Source organism: Schistocerca americana, chromosome 4 (genome assembly GCF_021461395.2).
Source record: "Schistocerca americana isolate TAMUIC-IGC-003095 chromosome 4, iqSchAmer2.1, whole genome shotgun sequence".
NCBI lineage: Eukaryota > Metazoa > Arthropoda > Insecta > Orthoptera > Acrididae > Schistocerca > Schistocerca americana.
In genome coordinates, this window is record NC_060122.1 from 446,927,066 (window position 1) to 446,953,586 (window position 26,521).

General features: G+C 42.6%; 1 protein-coding gene across 1 annotated transcript in view; it reads left to right on the forward strand.

Annotated features, from left to right (window-relative positions):
* Positions 1–26,521, forward strand: part of LOC124613538 (neuropilin-2-like) — a 246,788-nt gene that overhangs the window by 129,094 nt on the left and 91,173 nt on the right. The window contains exon 4 of the mRNA XM_047142249.1: positions 12,188–12,313. Within this exon, the coding sequence (XP_046998205.1) occupies positions 12,188–12,313 (126 nt within the window). The remainder of the gene's footprint in view (positions 1–12,187; positions 12,314–26,521) is intronic.

A 26,521-nucleotide genomic window follows, 5' to 3' on the forward strand; every position in this document is an offset into this window, starting at 1 on the left:
AGCAGGAAATATGGGTTCGAATCCCTATCTGTTACAGATTTTCATCTGTCAACAAATTCATTAAACTGCAGATTCAGTATTTGTGAACGGTTTGTGCTGGTGCAATTTCACGTTACTGCATCTGCATTGATTTTATCCCTATCGACCCATTAAGCCATTTCAGCGCAGTTAATTTCATTCATAATGTTGTTGTTGTTTTTGTTGTTGTCTTCAGTCTGACATGTTTGACGTAGCTCTCCATGCTTGTCTATTCCGTACAAGCCTCTTTATCTCTGAAAAACGACTACAACCTACAACCATTCGAACCACCTCACTGCATTCAAGTCTTAGTTCCCATCCATTCACATCAATCACAAATAATCGAAAACTTAGGAAGTAAGTCTGAAAGATGGCCGAATACAGAAAAAGTGTGAAGCATCAAACCAGCAGACGTGCATATGTAACTGATATATTTGTCACTTCCCCACCAGCGTGTGAAATGAGTACTGACACGCCGATGAACATGAAGACCTTCATCCTTGTTGCGATTAACAAGTTGGCTTGTTGACTGATTACCGTAAATTTCGACGGATAAGATGACCTTCAGATAAGGCGTGGACAAATTTTCGTCAAAGATATATAGTTTTCTGTGTGCTCTGAGAGGTGGACATATATGGTAGGAATGGACATTTATTTGCGGATAGGTTCAGAATGAGTGGAAACTTCATATTACAAGAGCGAAGCAGTTGCGTGTGACATCTGTGGAATAGTCGACTTACTACTGCAGTGACAGTATTATCTCTGAACTTTTGTATCTTTGGTGGCTCAGTTCTAGAGCGGAGAACAGTTGATTATTGGACACGGATTAAGTAAGCTAGCGGAACTTTTTAGCGTAGTAGACAGAAAAAAAAGCTGGTAATACGGCAGAAGATAAAAATTGCGGTGAAATTGCCGAAGATTCTTGATCACAAAATTACGAATTTTCATAAACGTGTTATTCATATGATGCTAAAATACAACTTTCCACTATCTGATACTGGAAATATAGATGAAACAAAGAAGAATTACGAAATGATAAATAATAGAACTGTGGAAACAAAAGGCGTAAAAGCTGTTCAGAATTGCAGGCCATAAAAAGACAAGGTATTAAGGCACGGTAGATAGAACAAAGTTAAAACCCATGGTTATTTTCAAGCGGAAAACTATTCCCAAAATCAAATTACCACTAGGCATTTTTGTACATTTTCACGAAAAGGGATGAATGGAGGAGGATGGTGCAAACCTGTGGATGGAAAATGTGTGGCAGACCAGGTGCTCTACGAAATCAGCTAACTTTGTTGGTATTGGATATGTTTCTCAGTCACGTAACTGAGAGTTCCAAAAATCACATAGCACGAAGCGATATTACGATTGCTGTCATACGGCTGGTTTGATTTCAGTGCTACAATATTTAGACGTTCCTCGGAGTACACCATTCAAAGACCTCATGCGTGAACAATGGAACAATTTGGATGATGAGTGGCGAAAAGTCGTATACGAAGAGTGGAGCTATACGGGTTGCATCGCTTGATGTTTTGTGTGATTTCGTGATCAAATCTTAGGAAAAAGTGCAAATAGTGATCTAATCGTCCAAGAATTTTGGAGTTTCAGTTGCAATGGCCGGCACTGAGAACGATTTATTAAGCAACCCACATGACGAACATCTCAACAACGAAAGTGAGAATGTACGTGAGGAGCTGCTTTCCTTATATGATGAGTGTGTGGATTTGCAGCGATTTAAATGCGTTGGTGAGTGATCTATTTTATTTCACAATGATTTTAATTTATATCAGTTTCAATCTATGTTTTATATCTGTCGTTTAAGACGATCCCGATTTTGAGCGCCTTTTTTTATGCTTCAACTATCGTCTTATCTGCCGAAATACACGGTAGATACTTAGTTTAGAGCGTACAACAGCGTGATTATTACTATCCTGACAAATACTTTGAGAAAAAAATCGTCGAAATATTTTAAATCGATGCATTAACTGTCTAAAAATGTCAGTAAAATCTCACTTCCTCTCTCCTAGCCTCATTCAAATCCATGCATGAAATTGTCCGCAAGCGTGCAAAACATACAGGTGATCGTGTATGCATTACCTTAAACTATACATCTAAAACACAAATACACAAATGGAACAAAGAGTTGAAACAGTAAGTAGTCAATTATAACACTTATGGAAGAGGCAATCACAAAGATAAAATGCTGAAATTTTCTGCCAGACAGTTTAGTTAGACAATTATACTCTACACAGAATATTAAACCACAGGCCACATTCGTCTCATCGTCACATACATTAAGAGGGCCTACCAGCTGACAAACTGATTGCTATCCTCTAGTCAACATGCAAGATATTTCGTTATTATGTGCTAACTCACCATGAGCAGATTCCTTGTGACACATACATAGGAAAACATGTGCAGAACATAAGAGTCTTAAGTGATTTTTAAGAGCGCTAGATGGCCCTAAAGGTGATGATTCTAACAGTGTTACTCGACGATTACTTGGAAACCGCCCGCGACGGAATAACGATATTGACATACAAGCAAACGTTCACAGCGACATTACAACGCAACACAGTGTTACTGAGTTTACTATCCTAAATGCATTACTTTCATAACCTGAAACTGTTCGGAAATTTGTAAACCTGGACTCAAAGCAAGCTTACAAAGCAGCAAGCGAAGAGCAATAAAATACTGTCGCTTTCGTAGTGAGCGCTGCTCCTCGCCTTTGAAGCAAATGCCATGTTTTTACAGGGCTGACAAATAGATGGTTTCCTGGGAGCTAGGCAGCACGCACTATTGTAATGCATGTCATCAGAACTGATATCCTGGCGACAGATGCTTAACATGAAGGCAAAAAATTTTTATTGCTTTTTCACGTTTCTTCCTAAGATATGTACATTTGCTTCAAGCCCAGGATTACAAAGTTCTAAGCAAATTCAGGATGCGAATCATGATTCGTCGCTATCTCTTTGTAGTTTATCGTTGAGTAACACGTTTCCAACCAGCACCTTTCGGGGCAATTAGCTCCATTACAAATCACTTTAGATCCAATGATGTGCAGATTTCTTCCAACTTATTTGTCACAAGACATTTACTAATAGCGAGTTAGTATACGAGGGTTGCCCATCGCGTTTTTTTTCTCAGCCGAAAACAATGCTACGAATGCAAAACGTACATATGTATTATTTGAAGCCTAGTGACTGAGCGCGCCAAGTTTCCATCACTTCCGACAGATAGAGTAGCTGCAGTACAGTTTCAAAATGGCGCCTGTAAGTGATGTACGTTACAAGCAACGTGCTGTCATTAAATTTCTCACTGAAGAGAAAGAAATTGTGTGAAATATACACAGACGCTTGTGCAAAGTCTATGGAGCATCTGCTGTCGACAGAAGTGCAGTTAGTCGCTGGGCACGGAGGGTGAGGTCACCAGAAGGCGGTTCGGCGGAGCTCCACCATTTGCAGCGGTTGGGAAGACCACCCACGGCTGTCACACCTGAAATGTTGCAGCGAGCTAATGGTGTCATTCACCAGGACAGACGCAGACAGGATGCCATTCGTGGAAGACATTTTAAGGACGATGAGAAGGTGATTCACACAGTGAAACACTGGCTCCACCATCACGACAAGGACTGGTACCGACAGGCCATACAAGCCCTTGTTTCGGCTGGATGAAGGCCATAGAACGGGATGGAGATTACGTGGAAAGATAGGGTGTGTAGATAAAACACCATTCTTTCGTGTGTGTAATTCTCACTATTTTCAGTAAAGAATTGTTGAAGAAAAAATGCGGGGCGTACACAAGGGGCGATCAAAAAGTTTCCGTTAGAGGGTGTTGCTACAGAGGATGTGCAACCAGAGCGAAACCGATGCGGTATATAAGCACAGGGAACTTCTTGATCATCCCTCATAACAATGAAACGTCCTATATGATGACATAGAGGACAGCAATCAGTATATCGATTGTTCGGCTCTCCACTGTACCTGTTGATGAGACGAATGTGAGGTGTGTTTTAATATTCTGTATAGAATAAATGTTCTTGTTAAATTGTTATACAGAAAATTTCAACGTGTTGTCAGAGTGGATGGCTCATACGCCTGTTTTGTAAATTGGTGTTCGTATTTTTCCTGAGTTGTTGTTTCAGTTTCTTGTTACGTTTGTGTATTCTCATTTGAATCGCACATTTAAGGTATTGTCTGTATGAAAACTTACACACTATCTGATCAAAAGTATCTGGAAACCTATTTGTGGACATTAATACGGGGTGTGTCCACCCTTAGCTTTACTACATTCTGACTTCTGCTGCTACCAATGTCAGAGAGGTGTCTCAATGTCTGTGGGTGAACGACAACCCATTTCTCCCTAAAAGCCGAAACCAGAGAATGTACTGATGATGTACACTTGGCTTTGGAGCGAAGTCAACTTCTAACTCATCCCAAAGGTATTCCATTACGTTCAGGTCGGAACTCTTGACAGGCCAGTCCATTTCAGGAATGTTATAGTGTACAAACCATAGCCTCACAGTGGTGCGTTAGGCTAGGGCGCATTATCATGATACAATTAATCATCGTCTCCAAACTGTTCCTCTACTGTAGGCAGCACACAGTACTGTAAAATGTCTTCATATCCTTCCGCATTCAGCATTTTCTTATGCGCAATAAGGAGACTATACTCCAAGCGCGAGAAAATCTCCCATACCGTGACGTCACCTCGTCTGTACTTCACTGTTGGCATTATACAGGGTGGTCCATTGATCGTGACCGGGCGAAATATCTCACGAAATAAGCGTCAAACGAAAAAAGTACAAAGAACGAAACTCGTCCAGCTTGAAGGGTGAAACCAAATGGCGCTATGGTTGGCCCGCTAGGTGGCGCTGCCATAGGTCAAACTGATGTCAACTGCGTTTTTTTTTAGTATAGGAATCCCCATGTTTTATTACATATTCGTATAGTACGTAAAGAAATATGAATGTTTTAGTTGGATCACTTTTTTCGCTTTGTGACAGATAACGCTGTAATAGTCACAAACGTATAAGTACATGGTATCACGCAACATTCCACCAGTGCGGACGGTATTTGCTACGTGATACATTACCCGTGTTAAAATCGACCGTTTACCAATTGCGGAAAAGGTCGATATCGTGTTGATGTATGGCTATTTTGATCAAAATGCCCAACGGGCGTGTGCTATGTTTGCTGCTTGGTATCCTGGACGACATCATCCAAGTGTCCGGACCGTTCGCCGCATAGTTACGTTATTTAAGGAAACAGGAAGTGTTCAGCCACATGTGAAACGTCAACCACGATCTGCAACAAATGATGATGCACAAGTAGGTCTTTTAGCTGCTGTCGCGGCTAATCCGCACATCAGTAGCAGACAAACTGCGCGAGAATCGGGAATCACAAAAACGTCAGTGTTGAGAATACTACATCACCGATTGCACCCGTACCATATTTCTATGCACCAGGAATTGCATGGCGACGACCATGAACGTCGTGTACAGTTCTGCCACTGGGCACAAGAGAAATTACGGGACGATGACAGATTTTTGCACGCGTTCTATTTAGCGACGAAGCGTCATTCACCAACAGAGGTAACGTAAACCGGCATAATATGCACTACTGGGCAACGGAAAATCCACGATGGCTGCGACAAGTGGAACATCAGCTACCTTGGCGGATTAATGTATGGTGCGGCATTATGGGAGGAAGGATAATTGGCCCCCATTTTATTGATGGCATTCTAAATGGTGCAATGTATGCTGATTTCCTACGTAATGTTCTACCGATGTTACTACAAGATGTTTCGCTGCATGACAGATTGGCGATGTACTTCCAACATGATGGATGTCCGGCACATAGCTCGCATGCGGTTGAAGTGGTATTGAATAGCATATTTTATGGCAGGTTGATTGGTCGTCGAAGCAACATACCATGGCCCGCACGTTCACCGAATCTGACGTCCCCGTATTTCTTTCTGTGGGGAAAGTTGAAGGATATTTGCTATCGTGATCCACCGACAACGCCTGACAACATGCGTCAGCGCATTGTCAATGCATGTGCGAACATGCAAGGCGAACTACTCGCTGTTGAGAGGAATGTCGTTACGTGTATTGCCAAATGCACTGAGGTTGACGGACATCATTTTGAGCATTTATTGCATTAATGTGGTATTTACAGGTAATCACGCTGTAACAGCATGCGTTCTCAGAAATGATAAGTTCACTAAGATACATGTATCACATTGGAACAACCGAAATAAAATGTTCAAACGTACCTACGTTCTGTATTTTAATTTAAAAAACTTACCTTTTACCAACTGTTCGTACAAAATTGTGAGCCATATGTTTGTGACTATTACAGCGCCATCTATCACAAAGTGAAAAAATTGGGTCAACCAAAACATTCTTATTTCTTTACGTTGTTGTTGTCTTCAGTCCTGAGATTGGTTTGATGCAGCTCTCCGTGCTACTCTATCCTGTGCAAACTTCTTATCTCCCAGTACTTACTGCAACCTACATCCTTCTGAACCTGCTTAGTGTATTCATCTCTTGGTCTCCCTCTACGATTTTTACCCCCCACGCTGCCCTCCAATGCTAAATTTGTGATCCCCTCGTGCTTCAGAACATGTCCTACCAACCGGTCCCTTCTTCTTGTCAAGATGTGCCACAAACTCCTCTTCTCCCCAATTCTATTCAATATCTCCTCATTAGTTATGTGATCTACCCATCTAATCTTCAGCATTCTTCTGTAGCACGACATTTCGAATGCTTCTATTCTCTTCTTGTCCAAACTATTTATCGTCCATGTTTCACTTCCATACATGGCTACACTCCATACAAATACTTTCAGAAACGACTTCCTGACACTTAAATCTATACTCGATGTTGACAAATTTCTCTTCTTCAGAAACGCTTTCCTTGCCATTGCCAGTCTACATTTTATATCCTCTCTACTTCGACCGTCATCAGTTATTTTGCTCCCCAAATAGCAAAACTCCTTTACTACTTTAAGTGTCTCATTTCCTAATCTAATTCCCTCAGCATCACCCGACTTAATTCGACTACATTCCATTATCCTCGTTTTGCTTTTGTTGATGTTCATCTTATATCCTCCTTTCAAAACACTGTCCATTCCGTTCAACTGCTCTTCCAAGTCCTTTGCTGTCCCTGACAGAATTATAATGTCATCGGCGAACCTCAACATTTTTATTTCTTCTCCATGGATTTGAATACCTACTCCGAATGTTTCTTTTGTTTCCTCAATATACAGATTGAATAACATCGGGGAGAGGCTACAACCCTGTCTCACTCCCTTCCCAACCGCTGCCTCCCTTTCATGCCCCTCGACTCTTATAACTGCCATCTGGTTTCTGTACAAATTGTAAATAGCCTTCCGCTCCCTGTATTTTACCCCTACCATCTATAGAATTTGAAAGAGAGTATTCTAGTCAACATTGTCGAAAGCTTTCTCTAAGTCTACAAATGCTAGAAACGTAGGTTTGCCTTTCCTTAATCTATTTTCTAAGATAAGTCGTAGGGTCAGTATTGCCTCAAGTGTTCCAACATTTCTGCGGAACCCAAACTGATCTTCCCCGAGATCGGCTTCTACCAGTTTTTCCATTCGTCTGTAAAGAATTCGCGTTAGTATTTTGCAGCAGTGACTTATTAAACTGATAGTTCGGTAATTTTCACATCTGTCAACACCTGCTTTCTTTGGGATTGGAATTATTATATTCTTCTTGAAGTCTGAGGGTATTTCACCTGTCTCATACATCTTGCTCACCAGATGGTAGAGTTTTGTCAGGACTGGCTCTCCCAAGGCCGTCAGTAGTTCCAATGGAACTACTACACGAATATGTAATAAAAAAATAGGGGTTCCTATTTTTAAAAAAACGCACTTGATATCCGTTTGACCTATGGCAGCGCCATCTGGCGGGCCAACCATAGCGCCATCCGGTTTCCCCCTTCAAGCTAGACGAGTTTCGTTCTTTGTAGTTTTTTCGTTTGACGCTTATTTCATGAGATATTTGGCACGGTCACGATCAATGGAGCACCCTGTATATATGATGGCAGGTAAAGTCCTCTAGGCATTCACCAAAGCCATTCACAGGGTCCTGTGTGATTCATCACTCCAAAACATTCGTTTCCAGTCATCCATTTTTCAGTGGCATCACTCTTTACATAACCTCAAGTGTTGCGTAGCATCGACTAGAAAAATGTGTAACTTAAGAGGAGCTCCTCGACCATTGCATGCCGTTTTCTTAACTCCCTACGTGCACTCATTGTGCTAGTTAGACTGCTGGTAACACTTCGGAACTCACGAGTGGTGATTTCATGCGATTTTTTGCAACCATCCTCTCCAATGGTGCACGGTGCCAGTCCACCAACACATGAGGTGAGCCTGGTCTTGGTTTAGCTGTGGTTATTCCTTCGCATTTCCAATTCACAGTCGTCTGATCAAGAGTCGGCTCGGACAACAGCTTAAGAGGGATTGAAATGTCCCTGATGATTTCTTACTCAGGTGACATCCAGCGACTAGTCTGCACACAAACTCACCAGTTTCTCCTTACCACACCATTGTGTTGTTACTGCTTCTCTACTGACAATACAGCGTTCACCGCCTCTCGCGGCATCTAGCGGCGAATTCCACAATCCATAGGCGTATCCGGATATTTCTGATCAGTAGTGTAGCTACAGAGACGCAAGGAGAGTGGTGTTTATGTCGGAACCTCAAGTCTAGCTGTGTTAGTGCACTCGATAGTGATCACAGCTGCGAGCTCGATTTCTCTGACTCGGAGAGAGAAAAATGGTTCAAATGGCTCTGAGGACTATGGGACTTAACATCTGAGGTCATCAGTTCCCTAGACTTAGAACTACTAAAACCTAACTAACCTAAGGACATCACACACATCCATGACCGAAGCAGGATTCGAACCTGCGACCGTAGTTGCAGCGCGGTTCCGGACTGAAGCGCCTAGAAACAGCAATATCCGATACAAAACATTACACTACTCGCGTGTGTATTTTCTGCAGAGTCGGCACAATCTGAGTTATTACTCAGTAGGCGTCAGAGATGCTAATCTGCAGCTGTACTTAGATGTGTGTATACAATAAATTACAGACTAATGGTATAGTTTGTGATCTCTCAAAGGCATTTTACTGTGTAAATCACAATATCCTTTGAAATAAATTAGAATGTTATGGTGTGACAGAAAATGCTGCAAAACTGTTCAAGTCTTCTTTCTCTGGCAGAAAACAGAGTCGCAGTAGGAAGGAGACGTGTATTAACCTATCATCCAACTGGGAGCCAATAACATCTGGTGTCCCCCAAGGTTCTGTTTTAGGGATCTTAGTTTTCCTTATGTATATCAATGACCTTTCAACAGTAACATTATCAGATTCCAAGCTTGTTTTGTTTGCACATGATACAACAATGTAATAAATGGTAAACTAAGTATAGCCTTAGAAAGATAGGCTAATAAAATTTTCATGGACATTAATAAATGGTTCCTAAACAATTCCCTGACTCTAAACCTCGAAAAAAATATATTATATACAGTTTATAGCTTGTAAAAGTCTTCATGCCAATATATGCCTGAAATATGACGACCAGCAGATATAAGAAGTTGTCAGTGTTAATGGGATTACAGCTTTATAACAAATTTAACAGGGAGGAGCATACTACAGAACTGCTGAAGCGCCTAAACAAATCTCTATTTGCTATGCCAGTGTTGTCAGACATTGGTGGTTTGAAAATAAAAAAAGCTAGCGTACTATGCTTACTTTCATTCCACACTGTCATACGGGATTATTTCCTGCGGCAGTTTATCGAGCAAGCCAAAGTTTTCAGATTCCGATTATTTGTGGTATTAGGAGCGTCCTGCAGAGGGCTTTTTAATGAATGAAAAGACACTACTGCTTCCCAGTATATTTATTGGTTAATGAAAGCCTCGAGATGACTGGGTGTTTGTGCTGTCCTCATTTCATCATCATTCATGAAAGTGCCGAGATTGGACTGAGCAAAGATTGGGAATTTGTACGGGCGCTGATAACTGCGCCCTACAAACCAAACATCATCATCTTAATGAAATTTGCCATTAAAAATATATCTTTTTTTTTTTTCAACGAGCAGCTCAGTTCATCGAATCAATACCAGAAATAAGAATAACTTTCACCAAGATTTAAAGTCACTTACTCTGGTTCAGAAATTTGTCCACTATTCGGCAATAGACATTTTCAGTAACATGCCAGCAACCATAATAGTTTAACTAATAATAAATGTTAGTCTGAGAGTTCTCTAAAGGATTTATTGATGGCCAGTTACTTCAACTCCATTGATTAATTTCTTAGCAGAACCGATTAATGCTACGTATGTTGTTAATAATATCACATAATGTGAATGACTTCTGCGCAAATTTTGTGCAGTAATGCGTTTATTATAAATAAGTGGTGTAAAATGTTTTGTATTTTTTTTCATTTGATGATGCGTGGTTACAGCACCTTAAGAATTAGCATATACACGTAAGAGTTTTGAACATTTAATATTTGTTGACAAGTTTTATATCCTTTTAAATGTAAATATGCTTGAGGGTTTTTGTTTTTTTTTTTTACCGGTTCCACATCCACAACAGCAGTTTTATTTGCTATCTGTGAAAGATATATTAGCATATCTGTTCTTACAGTGTGGCGCACGAAATGTGTTACCAATTAATTCTTTCACAATTTACGACGCACATTAGATATCCCGCTGGGATCTCTACAGCAGTACCAGCAGAGCTTGGAAAAACAAATGAGTTACGAAATGACGTGTAATTCACGATACTGCCGCTAGGAGACTAGTAAGCAGCAATGGCTGACAATGGAAGACTGACGACACAGCAACGATTGGCAATTGTGTTACTTTTTCATGAAACGAAAAGCCTTGTTGTGACTCAAAGGCGTTTTCGACAGCAGTTTAACACACGATGGGTCCCTTGCAAGTAGACCATCCACAGGTTGTACAATAAATTTGTACAGGAAGGAACAATATTGGAAGCGAAGCGACCTCGGCCTAAGCCTGTTTGTTCGCCGGAGAATATTGAAGAGGTGCGAGTTGCTGCACAGAGAAGTCCCAGGAAATCGTGTAGAAAGGCAGCAGTGCAACTGGGAATATCTAGACGCTCTGTTCAACGCATTCTTAAAAGTGACCTCCAAATTTACCTATACAAGATGACCTGAGCACAGAAGCTCACTGAAGAACACAAGCAGCAGAGACTACTGTTTGCCCAGTAGGCGGAGGATAGGGAAGAAACTCTCAACATTTGGTTTTCAGACGAGGCGCATTTTCATTTAAACGGTGTGGTTAAAAAACAAAATGTACGCTTTTGGGCCAATGAAAACCCACAAGTGCTTCATGAACGACAGCATTATGATCCGAGGATTACAGCGTGCGCAGCAATTTCCAGTCACGGACTTATTGGACCCTTTTTCTTTGAAGAAACTGTGAACAGCGAGCGTTATTTGAGCATGCTTCGCAATAGCTTCATTCCAGAGCATCTTGCTACTTCCTTGCCCTTCAACACGCAGTGGTTCATGCAAGATGGAGCAAGGCCACATACTGCAAACACTGTGTTGGAGTTTTTACACGAGAATTTCGACATGCGGATCATTTCACTCAGGTTTCAAGGCGCTTCAGTGACAGACAAAGTTGGCCCCGCAGTAGTCCAGACCTCAATCTTTGTGACTTTTTTCTTTGGGGGTACCTAAAGGAAGAAATTTTCCCGAAACGCCCACGTGATTTAATGGAGCTCAGAAGACTTATTCTTCAAGCTTGCAGTGAAATTATGGAAGACATGTGCCGTACGATAATCACTAACTTCAGTGTTCGTTTGAAGGAAGTTACGAAACGAAATGGTGGACATATTGAGCACGTGCTGAGTTAGAACAAATCTCCATGGACGGCTCTTCATTGTAGTATATGTTCCTTTCAGATTGTATTGACAATAAAGTTTATATTCAAAAACAAAATGGTAACACATTTCGTGCGCCACCCTGTATTTTGTTTATATTTATTTCGAATTCTTGCTTTCTAACATGTCCCACGTTCCAGAGGATCCCCTCACTATGGATCAATTGGACCCAAGAGTACATCTAATCTAACAGAATCTGCGGTGGGCCTTGTTGCAGCGGAGCAGCTGGTGGTGGGCAAGCAGCCTTCGGACGGTGCCTTCTGCCAGACCGACTGGCTGGCCATGGAGTCCTGCGTGCCCGAGGGCGGCTCGCGCTACTGCGGGAACCTCACCGGCTCCACCTGTAAGTAGACCGCTTCACCTCTCCAACACACTCACCACAATGGCACCTCTTCCCCATCAAGAGGTCAAAATCAGTTTACGATTTTACGTATAATTTGCAAAGTCTTCTAGCAGCTGCATGATGGCGTACAGTCGCCTGTATAAATATTGTCAGTCACCAGACAGTGAACCAAGGGGACTTAGTATTGGATCTTTTCTTATGGACACCCGAGTGCAAGTTTTAATTACAAGCAAACCAATAGTCCTAATGCAAAATGAGTTATACCCTTATGGACGTGTATGAATGTTATTGTGTAGAGCATGGCGTTAGAACAGTGACAGGAGTTAAACACAAGGAAGGCGGAACCCAAGTGTTGGATCCGAAAATACATTTCGCACATCGATAAGTCAGGGGGCAGAAACACATTTATACCGGGTGATCAAAAAGTCAGTATAAATTGGAAAACGGAATAAACCACGGAGTAATGTAGATAGAGAGGTAAAAATTGACACACATGCTTGGAATGACATGGGTTTTTATTAGAACCACCCCATATTGCTAGACACGTGAAAGATCTCTTGCGCGCGTCGTTTGGTGATGGTCGTGTGCTCAGCCGCCGCTTTCGTCATGCTTGGCCTCCCAGGTCCCCCAGACCTCAGTCCGTGCGATTATTGGCTTTACAGTGCTGTTCACAACATTATTCATCGACTACAGCTATTGTTGAGGAATGATTATGGACATATTGAGTATTTCCTGTAGAGAACATCATCTTTGCTTTGTCTTGCTTTGTTATGCTAATTATTGCTATTCTGATCAGATAAAGTGCCATCTGTCGGACATTTATTGAACTTTTGTATTTTTTTTTTTTTTTTTTGTTCTAATTAAACCCCATGTCATTCCAAGCATGTGCGTCAATTTGTACCTCTCCATCTACATTATTTCGTGATTTATTCAGTCTTCAAATTTATACTGACTTTTTGATCACCTGGTACATTATTTAGTGTAGATTGTAATTAGGGTTGTCCAGTTTTCGGCGTGTTAGCTATGAACTGCTCACTATATAGCTTGAAATGTATTCGTCCTATATCAACGGAATTTTAATGGTTTATAGGCAACTAAACGTTAATAAAACCAACAAACTGCAGGGACGGATTCCTGGTAGGAAATGGAGGAACAAAGATGCTATGAACATGTGCATCGTTGCCGCGGTAGATGACGCTAACGAATGAAGTTCCTCTGACCACATAGCGTGTCTGTAGCCCACAGATGACGATTATGCAGACTTATGATTCCAGTTAAGGTAAAGTTTACTTCGTCGGTAAAGAGGACTGATGACAGATATCCCACAACTGTGATGGCCTGGTGCAAAAACCATCGACAAAATCCTTCTTGTAGAGGTAAATCCGCCGCTGATAATCGTTGCACTCGTTGCAGGTGACACAGATAGTAGAAGCTGTCTTGCTGGATTCACATTATCGTACGTTGGCTTACACCATGTTGGCGGGCCACTTGCCTAGTGCTTGTATTAGGGTTTCTCTCAATATGCTGTAGAATCCGGTCCTCCAAACCCAGTATACACACAGTCCGCCGCCTCCCTGTACGTTCGTCTGTCTCAAAGGACCTATTATCACATAAAGTCCAAAGATGGCTTGAAATGCTGTGTGATGTGGTTGGTGTCTGTGAGGATACTTGTTTTGGTGTAACCATGCTGCCTCTCGACCGCTGTACACGAACACCATCTCGGCATGTTCCCGGCATAAATATCGGACCATTCTGCTGCTTACAGTACGCTCCGTCAATCGCACAACCTCCAGCACTCAAGGAACACACGGCACTTGGTCAAAGGAACTTTCATTCGTCAGCTCCATCTACAGTGGCAAGGATACATTTTCGGACACATGTTCATAGAACCTTCCTTCCTCCGTTTCCAGTCAGGAATTCGTCCCTGCAGGTTGTCGGTATTATTAATGTTCACCCTGTGTATTAGTAGTGAAAATCTAAAGTTACAGAATTTTCCAGTCGCCCACAAAAAAGTTCTTATGAGTCTCCTAAAGCAAATTTTTCTCAGTCCAGTAATAATCACGTAACAGAAAGAGTTGGTTTGTTCTTTCCTCATTGTAAAACGCTACAACGACGGTGACGGTACAGTGTGGTTCGGATTTTAAAAAGAGTTATATTCACAGACACAACTGACCATTAAAATTGCTACACCACGAAGATGACGTGCTACAGATGCGAAATTTAACCGACAGGAAGAACATGCAGTGATATGCAAATGATTAGCTTTTCAGAGCATTCACATAAGGTTGGCGCGGGTGGCGACACCTACAACGTGCTGACATGAGGAAAGTTTACAACCGATTTCTCATACACAAACAGCAGTTGACCTGCGTTGCCTGGTGAAACGTTGTTGTGATGCCTCCTGTAAAGAGGAGAAACGCGTACCATCACGTTTCCGGCTTTGATAAAGGTCGGATTGTAGCCTATCGCGATTGCGGTTTATCGTATCGCGACAGTGCTGCTCGCGTTGGTCGAGATCCAATGACTGTTAGCAGAATATGGAATCGGTGGGTTCAGGAGGGTAATACGGAACGCCGTGCTCCATCCCAACGGCCTAGTATCACTAGCAGTCGAGATGACAGGCATTTTATCCGCATGGCTGTAACGGATCGTGCAGCCACGTCTCGATCCCTGAGTCATCAGATGGGGACGTTTGCAAGACAACAACCATCTGCACGAACAGTTAGACGACGTTTGCAGCAGCATGGACTATCAACTTGGAGACCATGGCTGCGGTTACCCTCGACGCTGCATCACAGACAGGAGCGCCTGCGATGGTGAACTCAACGACGAACCTGGGTGCACGAATGGCAAAACGTCATTTTTTCGGATGAATCCAGGTTCTGTTTACTGCATCATGATGGTCGCATCCGTGTTTGGCGACATAGCGGTGAACGCTCATTGGAAGCGTGTATTCGTCATCGCCATACTGGCGTATCACCCGGAGTGATGGTATGGGGTGCCGTTGGTTACACGTCTCGGTCACCTCTTGTTCGCATTGACGGCACTTTGAACAGTGGACGTTACGTTTCAGATGTGTTGTGACCCGTGGGTCTACCCTTCATTCGATCTCTGCGGAATCCTACATTTCTGCAGGATAATGGACGACCGCATGTTGCAGGTCCTGTACGGGCCTTTCTGGATACAGAAAATGTTCGACAGCCGCCCTGGCCAGCACATTCTCCACATCTCTCACGAATTGAAAACGCCTGGTCAATGGTGGCCGAGCAACTGGCTCGTCACAATACGCCAGTCACTACTCTTGATGAACTGCGGTATCGTGTTGAAGCTGCATGGGCAGCTGTACCTGTACACGCCATCCAAGCTCTGTTTGACTCAGTGCCCAGGTGTATCAAGGCCCTTATTACGGCCAGAGCTGGTTGTTCTGGGTACTGATTTCTCAGGATCTATGCACCCAAATTGCGTGAAAATGTAATCACATGCCAGTTCTAGTATAATATACAGGGTGTTACAAAAAGGTACGGCCAAACTTTCAGAAAACATTCCTTACACACAAAGAAAGAAAATATGTTATTATTATGTGGAGTCCGCAGCTCGTGGTCGTGCGGTGGCGTTCTCGCTTCCCGCGTCCGGGTTCTCGGGTTCGATTCCCGGCGTGGTCAGGGATTTTCTGTGCCTCGTTATGACTGGGTGTTGTGTGCTGTCCTTAGGTTCGTTAGGTTTAAGTAGTTCTAAGTTCTAGGGGACTGATGACCGTAGATGTTAAGTCCCATAGTGCTCAGAGCCATTTGAACCATTTTTTTGTTATGTGGACATGTCTCCGGAAACGCTTACTTTCCATGTTAGAGCTCATTTTATTACTTCTCTTCAAATCACATTAATCATGGAATGGAAACACATAGCAACAGAACGTACCAGCGTGACTTCAAACACTTTGTTACAGGAAATGTTCAAAATGTCCTCCGTTAGCGAGGATACATGCATACGCCCTCCGTCGCATGGAATCCCTGATGCGCTGATGTAGCCCTGGAGAATGGCGTATTTTATCACAGCCGTCCGCAATACGAGCACGAAAAGTCTCTACATTTGGTACCGGGGTTGCGTAGACAAGAGCTTTCAAATGCCCCCATAAATGAAAGTCAAGAGGGTTGAGGTCAGGAGAGCGTGGAGGCCATGGGATTGGTCCGCCTCTACCAATCCACCGGTCACCGAATCTGTTGTTGAGAAGCGTACGAACACTTCGACTGAAATGTGCAGGAGCTCCATCGTGCATGAACCACATATTGTGTCGTACTTGTAGAGGCACATGTTCTAGCAGCACAGGTAGAGTGTCCCGTATGAAATCTTGATAACTTGCTCCATTGAGCGTAGGTGGAACAACATGGGGCCCAATCAAGACATCACCAACAATGCCTGCCCAAACGTTCACAGAAAATCTGTGTTGATGACGTGATTGCACAATTGCATGCGGATTCTCGTCAGCCCACACATGTTGATTGTGAAAATTTACAATTTGATCACGTTGGAATGAAGCCTCATCCGTAAAGAGAACAGTAGCACTGAAATGAGGATTGACACATTGTTGGATGAACCATTCGCAGAAGTGTACCCGTAGAGGCCAATCAGCTGCTGATAGTGCCTGCACACGCTGTACATGGTACGCAAACAACTGGTTCTCCCGTAGCACTCTCCATACAATGACGTGGTCAACGTTACCTTGTACAGCAGCAACTTCTCTGACGCTGACATTAGGGTTATCGTCAACTGCACGAATAATTGCCTCGTCCATTGCAGGTGTCCTCGTCGTTCTAGGTCTTCCCCAGTCGTGAGTCATAGGCTGGAATGTTCCGTGCTCCCTAAGACGCCGATCAATTGTTTCTAACGTCTTCCTGTCGGGATATCTTCGTTCTGGAAATCTGTCTCGATACAAACGTACCGCGCCGCGGCTATTGCCCCGTGCTAATCCATACATCAAATGGGCATCTGCCAACTCCGTATTTGTAAACATTGCACTGACTGCAAAACCACGTTCGTGATGAACACTAACCTGTTGATGCTACGTACTGATGTGCTTGATGCTAGTACTGTAGAGCAATGAGTCGCATGTCAACACAAGCACCGAAGTCAACATTACCTTCCTTCAATTGGACCAACTGGCAGTGAATCGAGGAAGAACAGTACATACTGACGAAATTAAAATGAGCTCTAACATGGAAATTAAGCGTTTCCGGACACATGTCCACATAACATCTTTTCTTTATTTGTGTGTGAGGAATGTTTCCTGAAAGTTTGGCCGTGCCGTTTTGTAACACCCTGTATTTGTGAAATGAATACCCGTTTATCATCTGCATTTCTTCTTGGTTGTAGCAATTTTAACGGCCAGTAGTGTATTTACGACTGCTTCTTTGCATGCTGGACCTCGCGATTAACAGTGTGGACGACCGTGAAAGTCGACGCGTCATCGCCGCGAACCTCGCCGTCGTTAAATGGTTTGCCTGTGACTGGCAACGTAGCACCTGATTCCGCCAGTGCGCCCGCTGTTGTTCCCACGGTCCATCACGCACAGAACCAGTCTTAAATATCACTCTTTATAAAATCCATATCACACTGTACGGACACTGTGGTTGTAGCTTCTTACAAATACGAAAGAGACCTTCAAAACAAACCCACGATCTCTGTCATATGTTTATCCTGCGCTGAGGAAAAATTATTTTCGAAAAATCATAAGAACTTTTTCGGGCTGATTGAAAAACTCTGTAACTTGAAATTTCCACTGTCAGTATATATATGCCTATAACCAACCTAAATTTCATAAATATAGGGCAAATACATTTCAAGCTATATAGTTCTGAAGTGAGCAGTCCGTATCGAAGACACAGAAAACAGGACTATCCTGATTACAATCTATAATAAAAAATATGTATTGAACTTTTAAACCAAATCGCTCAGTATGGCCTGAAGTCGAATAAAACAAAAAAATATTGGTGTAACTCATTTTACGATAGGCTTATTGGTTTGCTTGTAATTAAAGTTTAAACTCGAGTCTCCATAATAAAAAGTCCGATAGTAGGTCACTATGTACCAGGTCGAAGCTCCGTACAGTGATTTATACCTCTTAGGAAGAAGTAGGCATCCTGGGATAGCAAGCTATTCAAACCAGTGTCGATGTTCAGCACCAAGTCGACGTGCACCGCCCCACTAACACTTGAATTTCTTTCACGCAAAATTTCGAACGCGTCTTATGGAGGAAATGTTCCAGACTTCGGCTGAAGTATATATAGCAGTTGCTAAACTGCGAATCCCGGAGACTTTTGTAACGGACACGAATTGATAGAAATTAAATTAAGTAATCTGTACCCCCATTATTTAAATAAAACCGTTCTCCAACTAATACAAATAAATATAAAATCCAGAATACACTATGAATACACAACATGAAGTAGCTAAACTGAAAACAGCTCTAACATACACTTCTTGTCAGTACTTCTCACACTCTTATTTAGCTTAGCCATCCCAAACTTTTTGACCAGAAACAAATTTAAAAAATAGTCAAGCAAATGTAAATGTTGTTTAGCTACCAGGGGGACATCAAACAACATGGTTGCCACTCTTCTAACTTCGTGCCTTACGAAGATAATGGCAGAAATACGTCTTTTTTAAGCTACACTCTGTATACCTTTTATTTGGTAATCCATTTCTTCTCAAGATCCGTTCAGTAACCTATCACGTAACCAATACGTCATTTTTTAGTAAATCGTCAATATACTGGAGTTGACAGTAAAGTGAACCAATGGAAACCGAAGGAAAGTGCACACCAGCCATTCAGTCAACGTCTTCAGTTGAAATTTTGTGTGAGTGGAATGAACACCAACGAAGAGAAGGTAGAAGTGCTAGTGGTCTATGGAGAATGTAAGTTAGCAGAACAATAACAGTAATACTGTTTTCTTACTTACAGCACGTTTCCATGTACGAGAGGCGTTTTTTCTGGAACCAACTTGACTTTCTTGAGGATTCCAATACATCACACTGTCCGCCACTTATTCGGCTACAAAACCCTATTTTTCAACATAATCTCCGTTCAATTCGATGTCCTTGCGCCACCTTACTGGGAGAGACTGCGTGCCCGCATGGCAGCGCTCCACTGGTCGACGCCGGAGCCAAGGTCCTGCTGCATCAGTAACCTCCCCCTTATCCACGTACTGCTTACCGCAGAGCGCGCCCTTCTTTCTAGCAAACAGGTGGGAGTCGCAAGGTGCAAGATCCGGGCTGTTGAGCGGATGAAGAAGAACAGTCCAGTGAAGTTGTGTGAGCTCCTCTCGGGTGGACAGGCTTGTGTGAAGCCTTGCGTTATCATGGAGAAGTGGAAGTTCGTTTGCATTTTTGTGGCGACGACCACGTTGAGGTCATTTATCAATTTCCTGAGCGTACGCAATGCACTTCAGAGTTGATCGTTATACCGTGAGGGTGGACATCGAACAAAATAATCCCTTAAGAGTCACAGGAAACCGTAACCATAACTATAACGGCTGAGAGTGCGGCTCTGAAATTTTTCTTCGGAGTGTGGCACCACTCCATGATTGCCATTTTGTTTCTGGTAAATGGAAATGAGCGAATGACGTCATTGGTCGGGAGGTCCCTTAAGGGACAGATCCGACCGCCTTGGTGCAGGTCTTATTACATTCGACGTCACACTGGGCGACCTGCGCACCGGATGGGGACGAAATGATGATGAAGACAACACAACACCCAGTCTCTGAGCGGAGAAAATCCCCGACCCAGCCGGGAATCGAACCCGGCCCCGTAGGACGGCAATCCGTCACGCGGACCTCTCAGCTATCGGCGCGGACTTGTTTCTGGTTCGAAGTGATGAACCCATGTTTCGGCCCATGTGACAACGTTCGACAATAAAGTGTCACGATCAGCTGCATAGTGCGCAAGCAACTTCGTGCAGATGTTCCATCGTTGCTGTTTATGGTCTTTTTGTTAGGTGACGAGGAAACCAGCGGGCACACACCTCTGAGTATCCCAGATAGTGGACGAGTGTGTCTGCACTGCCAATTGAGACGTCCAGTTGTACAGCGGAGTGTTAGAGCGTGATTCGTTGATCACCACCAGTGAGAGTGTCCGCACTTTCCAACATTGCAGGAGTCACAAGTGTGTGTGCGGCCTGCTGGCACGCGAGAGACCGGGCAGGTTTCTGCGGCCTTGTTGCGATGATGACAGACGCCTCACCCAACGGTTCACCGTGATTGTGTCACTGCCTGTTGCCCATTGACATACTGAAAGCGCCTATGAATATCTGCAATGCTCTCGTTTTCCGCCAAAAGAAACACTCTGCTCCGAGCGCACCTCTATTGCAAACGCCAGTCTGAAGGCTATTTACAGCGCCATCAAATATCGATCTTCATGAAACTGTAGGAGCTGAAGCGGGAAGATTCCACGATGTCCCACAATAAATTTCCCATTTTTTCAACCGAAATTGACTGAGAAAAAAATTTGTTGCATTACTTATTGAACACCCCAAGCAGTTCAGTATTATAGTACTTTTAAACGATACGGAATCCTTGATTAAAAACTGCACCATTATTATTTTTCTTTTATTGTAGTCGAAGCTAGCGTTAAAATAGTCTCTTCGCGTCTGTCGTTGGCATGCTTGTTGTCGTCAGCCACTTCGATCAGTGCAGTTGCTGTGCGTTAAGAAAACAGGAATCTCTCTAATATTACTTCTTAGAAACTACTGTGCTGATAAAAAAAAATTTGTAATAAGAAACAGATGTATTAAACTGTAGCAGAATGAGCCCAAACAACACATTAAAAGTGGAGGAAACTTGATAAATTTCTAGTGAAATGTGTAAAATTGTAACTGTTCTTAACTAAGTTTTACATTCACCCATACTGAACCGCTTACTAATATTCACCAAACAAGCAAGCGAGACCCCGCAATAGCACTGGTATATTGTAGAATGACAAATGCCGATACGTGAACAAATGCCATGCAACATACAGCTGTATGCTTCAAAGTTTGCCCGCAGTCTTAAATATTTCACAAATGAACCCACATGTACCCTTCTCTGACTGGCTGTGGCCAACTGCCTTAACGGTGATCACGATACGATGTATGTATTTTACTAGCAAATTACATTAAATAGCACAAAATTCGACGCACTGTTTGGATAAACACGCAAAAGAGAAGGGCAACCGTCACAAGCACTGCAATTACACATTTATATGAAGTAAAAGATGAAAAAAAAACAAGAGCTGAAAAAAATTTGTCACTGCAAATAAATACGTGGCACACGTAATCGTTAGAAGAATGAAAGCAATGACGAAAGATAAAATATTCGTGAAATATATTCTATCGAAAGTCATTTAACAGAAGAAATTAATTTAATTTCAATTTTTTGAAATCATTGTAAGCGTTGTTTAAAAATGATCGGGGTTTCAGTTACGTGAAAGAGTAGTAACAGAGAGAAGTTCTAAAATAGTTTCAGTGCAAATTATGTTTCTGACATTTGTCTATCTGTTATATAAAGACCGATGTGTAATCACTTAGAAGCCCTACTGCTGTCCACTCGTTTGTAGATGCAGAAGGAAAGTGCGATATTTACAGCCTCTTCGTTAACTGAAGTATCTGCAGTCAGCGATGTAGATCGAACGTTCCGCTCAAAGCAAAAAAACACATAATGTTTACCGATGTCACAAAGCTTGTCAATCATTTTTCGACACAGTCCAAAATGCTGTAGTTTCATATCAGATTATGATGAGATGCTCTTCGTTACAGGATGATACCGTGATATTGTTACAAACGCTCAGGCATGATGGAAAAGAGAAAATCATCACTTCGAGGGAAGGGACACTCGTCCGGGAAACGAACGAGTCGGAAGATGTAATCGAAAATCTATTCCTGCTCGACCTTAGCCTCGTGCAGCGCTCAAACTAAGGGCGTCAACTTTCGAAAGCTGTTCTTGACGTACAGAATTATTGCTGAATTCTCCCCAGTACTCTCAGATAGTTTTCCCTGTTGATGGACTAGTAACGGACCAAGTAACTTGATGTCAAGGAGACCGACATTTCCCGATAAGCGGAGAGGAAGAAACAGGCTTAGTACGTAGCGTAATCATTGATTACGCCTGCCCAACACGCTGACTGGCAATCTGTGTTTATGGCTCTTCACAATAAAGCGTTGGGATTTTCATCGGCCCAAATATGACTGTTGAGATAATTTATCATTTCGTCTCTGGTTAGACAGGCTTCACCTGTGAAATTGCATACGCGGAAAAGTGCGGATCGACTGCAAGGCGCTGCGAGAACCATTTGGCTGAGCTCAACATGAGGTCGTAAGTCAGCAGGAGACAAAAAACGCATCTTTTGTCGATGGTATGGGCTTATATGCATTTCCCGATTGCTTGCCACGCAGTACTCTGTGAAACATTCATTTCTCTCGCAGCTGATCGAGTGCTGATTGCAGGCTCCTCATCCACGCGAGCGAACACTGCATCTTCTAACAAGGGGAGGCCGCCAATTGTGAAATTCAGATTCGATTCATACTGCGCATAATAAAAGCTCATGGCCAGAGGTGTAATGTGGCAAAGCACCATGATGCACTTCTCAGCCGTTGTCGAGAAAATCGACAGTTAAAAGAAACCGTTGCGGCGAAATACTCTCTACGATTAACAACTTTTCACAGCGTCGTGTCGCAGCGGTAAGCGCTTGGGTTCGTAATCCGAAGGTCGCTGGATCGAATCTCGCGCCATGCAATTTTTTTTATTATTAGTTTTTTGTAATTCAAATATATATATATATATATATATATATATATATATATATATATATATATATATATTAATGAATTGCTTATGCATGTTGGTGAAGGCGGATCGCTCTCCAATTGTACCGCCTCCATTTTTCCGTTTTTTTAACAGGGTGTACCAAAGCTCTCCCGTCCGCACTGATTTTCGACGATGTTATAAGTTGCGCTAGGGACCGCATCTACCTTCTTTCGAAGTTAGCAGGCAACTACGCTGTTATGCAGCGGCTCGTTTCGCCCCATTCAACATCTGTCCTTCAAGTGTAACGAGCGAGTAACGGAGTTTATATTTCATACCTGCCACAGCGAATTTGTGTTCGTGGGGTCTCTATTCTAATTCGAACGTTTGACTTACGCTATACGTATTCGTTTCGGAATATCGTTTCTACGTCTTCCGTTAACTATACGTGGTTAACATTATGAAGACAATTAATAACATTTGTGAAATACAACTTTGTTTGCGGAAAACATAATGATGTTCGAAGTTGCCAGTTTTTCCACGACAAACGACTTTCAACAACTTATTATATGCATGATTGTTGCAAATGATTGCCGGGAATATATATATATATATATATATATATATATATATATATATATATATATATGTGTGTGTGTGTGTGTGTGTGTGTGTGTGTGTGTATACACATTTGAATTACAAAAAACAAATGCAAAAAAAAAAGTTGTATGGTGCGAGATTCGATCCGGCGACCTTCGGATTTCAGACCAGAGTGCTTACCGCTGCGCCACGACGCTGTGGAAAATAGTTAATCGTAGAGAGTATTTCACTGCAACAGTTTCTTTTAACTGTCGATTTTCTCGACAACGGCTGAGAAGTGCATCTCGGTGCTTCGCCACGTTACACCTCTGGCCATGAGCTTTTATTATGCGCAGTATGAATCGAAACTGAATTTCACAATTGGCGGCCTCCACTTGTAAGTAGGAAGTCCGTTTAGTTCGTCGTCATCCTCGGTCGTTGTACTGAGATACCAACTGTCCTATTTCACTTAATAGTTGGAACAGTCTGGGAAAGATAGTTTGAATTCGATGTCTTGTATGGTGATATTTGGTCCAGTTCAACCTTTCCCCTTCTCTGCTGCTTCCATTTGCTTGCCCACACACGAAAATCATGTCTAAAAGTTCTGTCACCTGGTACAAATCAGTTTGGTTAGCGCTGATCGATGTTAGTACTGCCGGCGGAAGTGGCCGTGCGGTTCTAGGCGCTGCAGTCTGGAACCGCGAGACCGCTACGGTCGCAGGTTCGAATCCTGCCTCGGGCATGGATGTGTGTGATGTCCTTAGGTTAGTTAGGTTTAACTACTTCTAAGTTCTAGGGGACTAATGACCTCAGAAGTTGAGTCCCATAGTGCTCAGAACCATTTGAACCATGTTAGTACTTCAACTTGCAAACACAGGCTGTGGTCTACTGCAGTACAGATATTGTACACCGGAACTGCTCATGTCAGTACACAGTACGCCATATACAATGGAAATTTTGCCATCGCAACCTCTACAGCTAAGTGCTCGTTGGGACTGCCTACACTGCACACTCAACAACAACAACACATGTGCATGTGTTCCACTGTCAGAGGTATCAGAATGGTTTTCGCTTATAACTTTCGACTCGGTCGTCTCCGGACCAGGGTCCCTTACCTAAAATTTATGCATTTACTCTTCTTCATCATCCCTGTAAGCTTCTAACATCGACACGGAATCACGCTGTATTACAGCCGACTAAATGCCCCACCAAGTCTAACACATTGCTTCACAGTCCCGACATTAGAGTGTTTCGATTATTATTCCGTGAATATGTAGATGGTGGTAAGAAATTAATTGTTTTACCACAATATCACAGCTATCACTGTACATATGAAGCATTCAACTTGGTATAAGTGACTTTCTTCACTGTCCCGACGGATAACCACCGCCTTATTAGTTTGCGACACAATTATTTATAGTACAACCACCCTAATCTGTACGTCCATTAAGTTCACAGCTTCCCCTTCTTTTTCATTCTTTGGTCATCAGTTTTCTGACTGGTTTGATGCGGCCCGCCACAAATTCCTCTCCTGTGCTAATCCCTTCATCTCAGAGTAGCACTTGCAACCTACGTCCTCAATTATTTGCTTGACGTATTCCAATCTCTGTCTTCCTCTACAGTTTTTGCCCTCTACAGCTCCCTCTAGTACCATTGAAGTCACTCCCTCATGTCTTAGCAGATTTCCTATCATCATGTCCCTTCCCCTTATTAGTGTTTTCCACATATTCCTTTCCTCTCCGATTCTGCGCAGAATCTCCTCATACCTTATCTTATCAGTCTACCTAATTTTCAACATTCGGTCTGTAGCACCACATCTCGAATGCTTCGATTCTCTTCTGTTCCGGTTTTCCCCACAGTACATGTTTCACTGCCATACAATGCTGTACTCCAGACGTACATTTCAGAAATTCCTTCCTCAAATTAAGTCCGATATTTGATACTAGTAGACTTCTCTCGGTCAGGAATGCCCTTTTTGCCATTGCTAGTCAGCTTTTGATGTCCTCCTTGCTCCATCCATCATTGGTTATTTTACTGCCTAGGTAGCAGAATTCCGCAACTTCATTTACTACGTGACCCTCAACCCTGTTGTTAAGTTTCTCACTGTTCTCATTTCTACTACGTCCCATTACCTTCGTCTTTCTTCTATTTGCTCTCAATCCATACTCTGTACTCATTAGACTGTTCATTCCGTTCAGCAGATCAAGCAATTCTTCTTCACTTTCACTCAGGATAGCAATGTCATCAGCGAATGCTATCATTGATATCCTTTCACCTTGAATTTTAATTTCACCCCTGAGCCTTTCTTTTATTTCCATCATTGCTTCGTTGATGCACAGATTGAACAGGAGGGGTGAAAGGCTACATCCTTGTCTTACACGCTTTTTAATACGAGCACTTCTTTCTTGGTCATCCACTCTTATTATTCCCACTTGCCTGTTGTACATATTGTAAATGACCCGTCTCTCCCTATAGCTTAACCCTACTTTTTTCAGAATTTCGAACATCTTGCACCACATTACATTGTCGAACGCTTTTTCCAGGTCGACAAATCCTATGAACATGCCTTGATTTTTCTTTAGTCTTGCTTCCATTATTAACCGCTACACCAGAATTGCCTCACTCATGCCTTTACCTTTCCTAAAGACAAACTGATGGTCATCTAGCGCATCCCCAATTTTCTTTTCCATTCTTCTGTATATTATTCTCGTAAGCAACTTGGATGCATGCGCTGTTAAGCTGATTGTGTGGTAATTCTCGCACATGTCAGCTCTTGCCGTCTTCGGAATGTGTGGATGATGCTTTTCCGAAAGTCAGATGGTATGTCGCCATACTCATTCATTCTACACACCAACGTGAATGG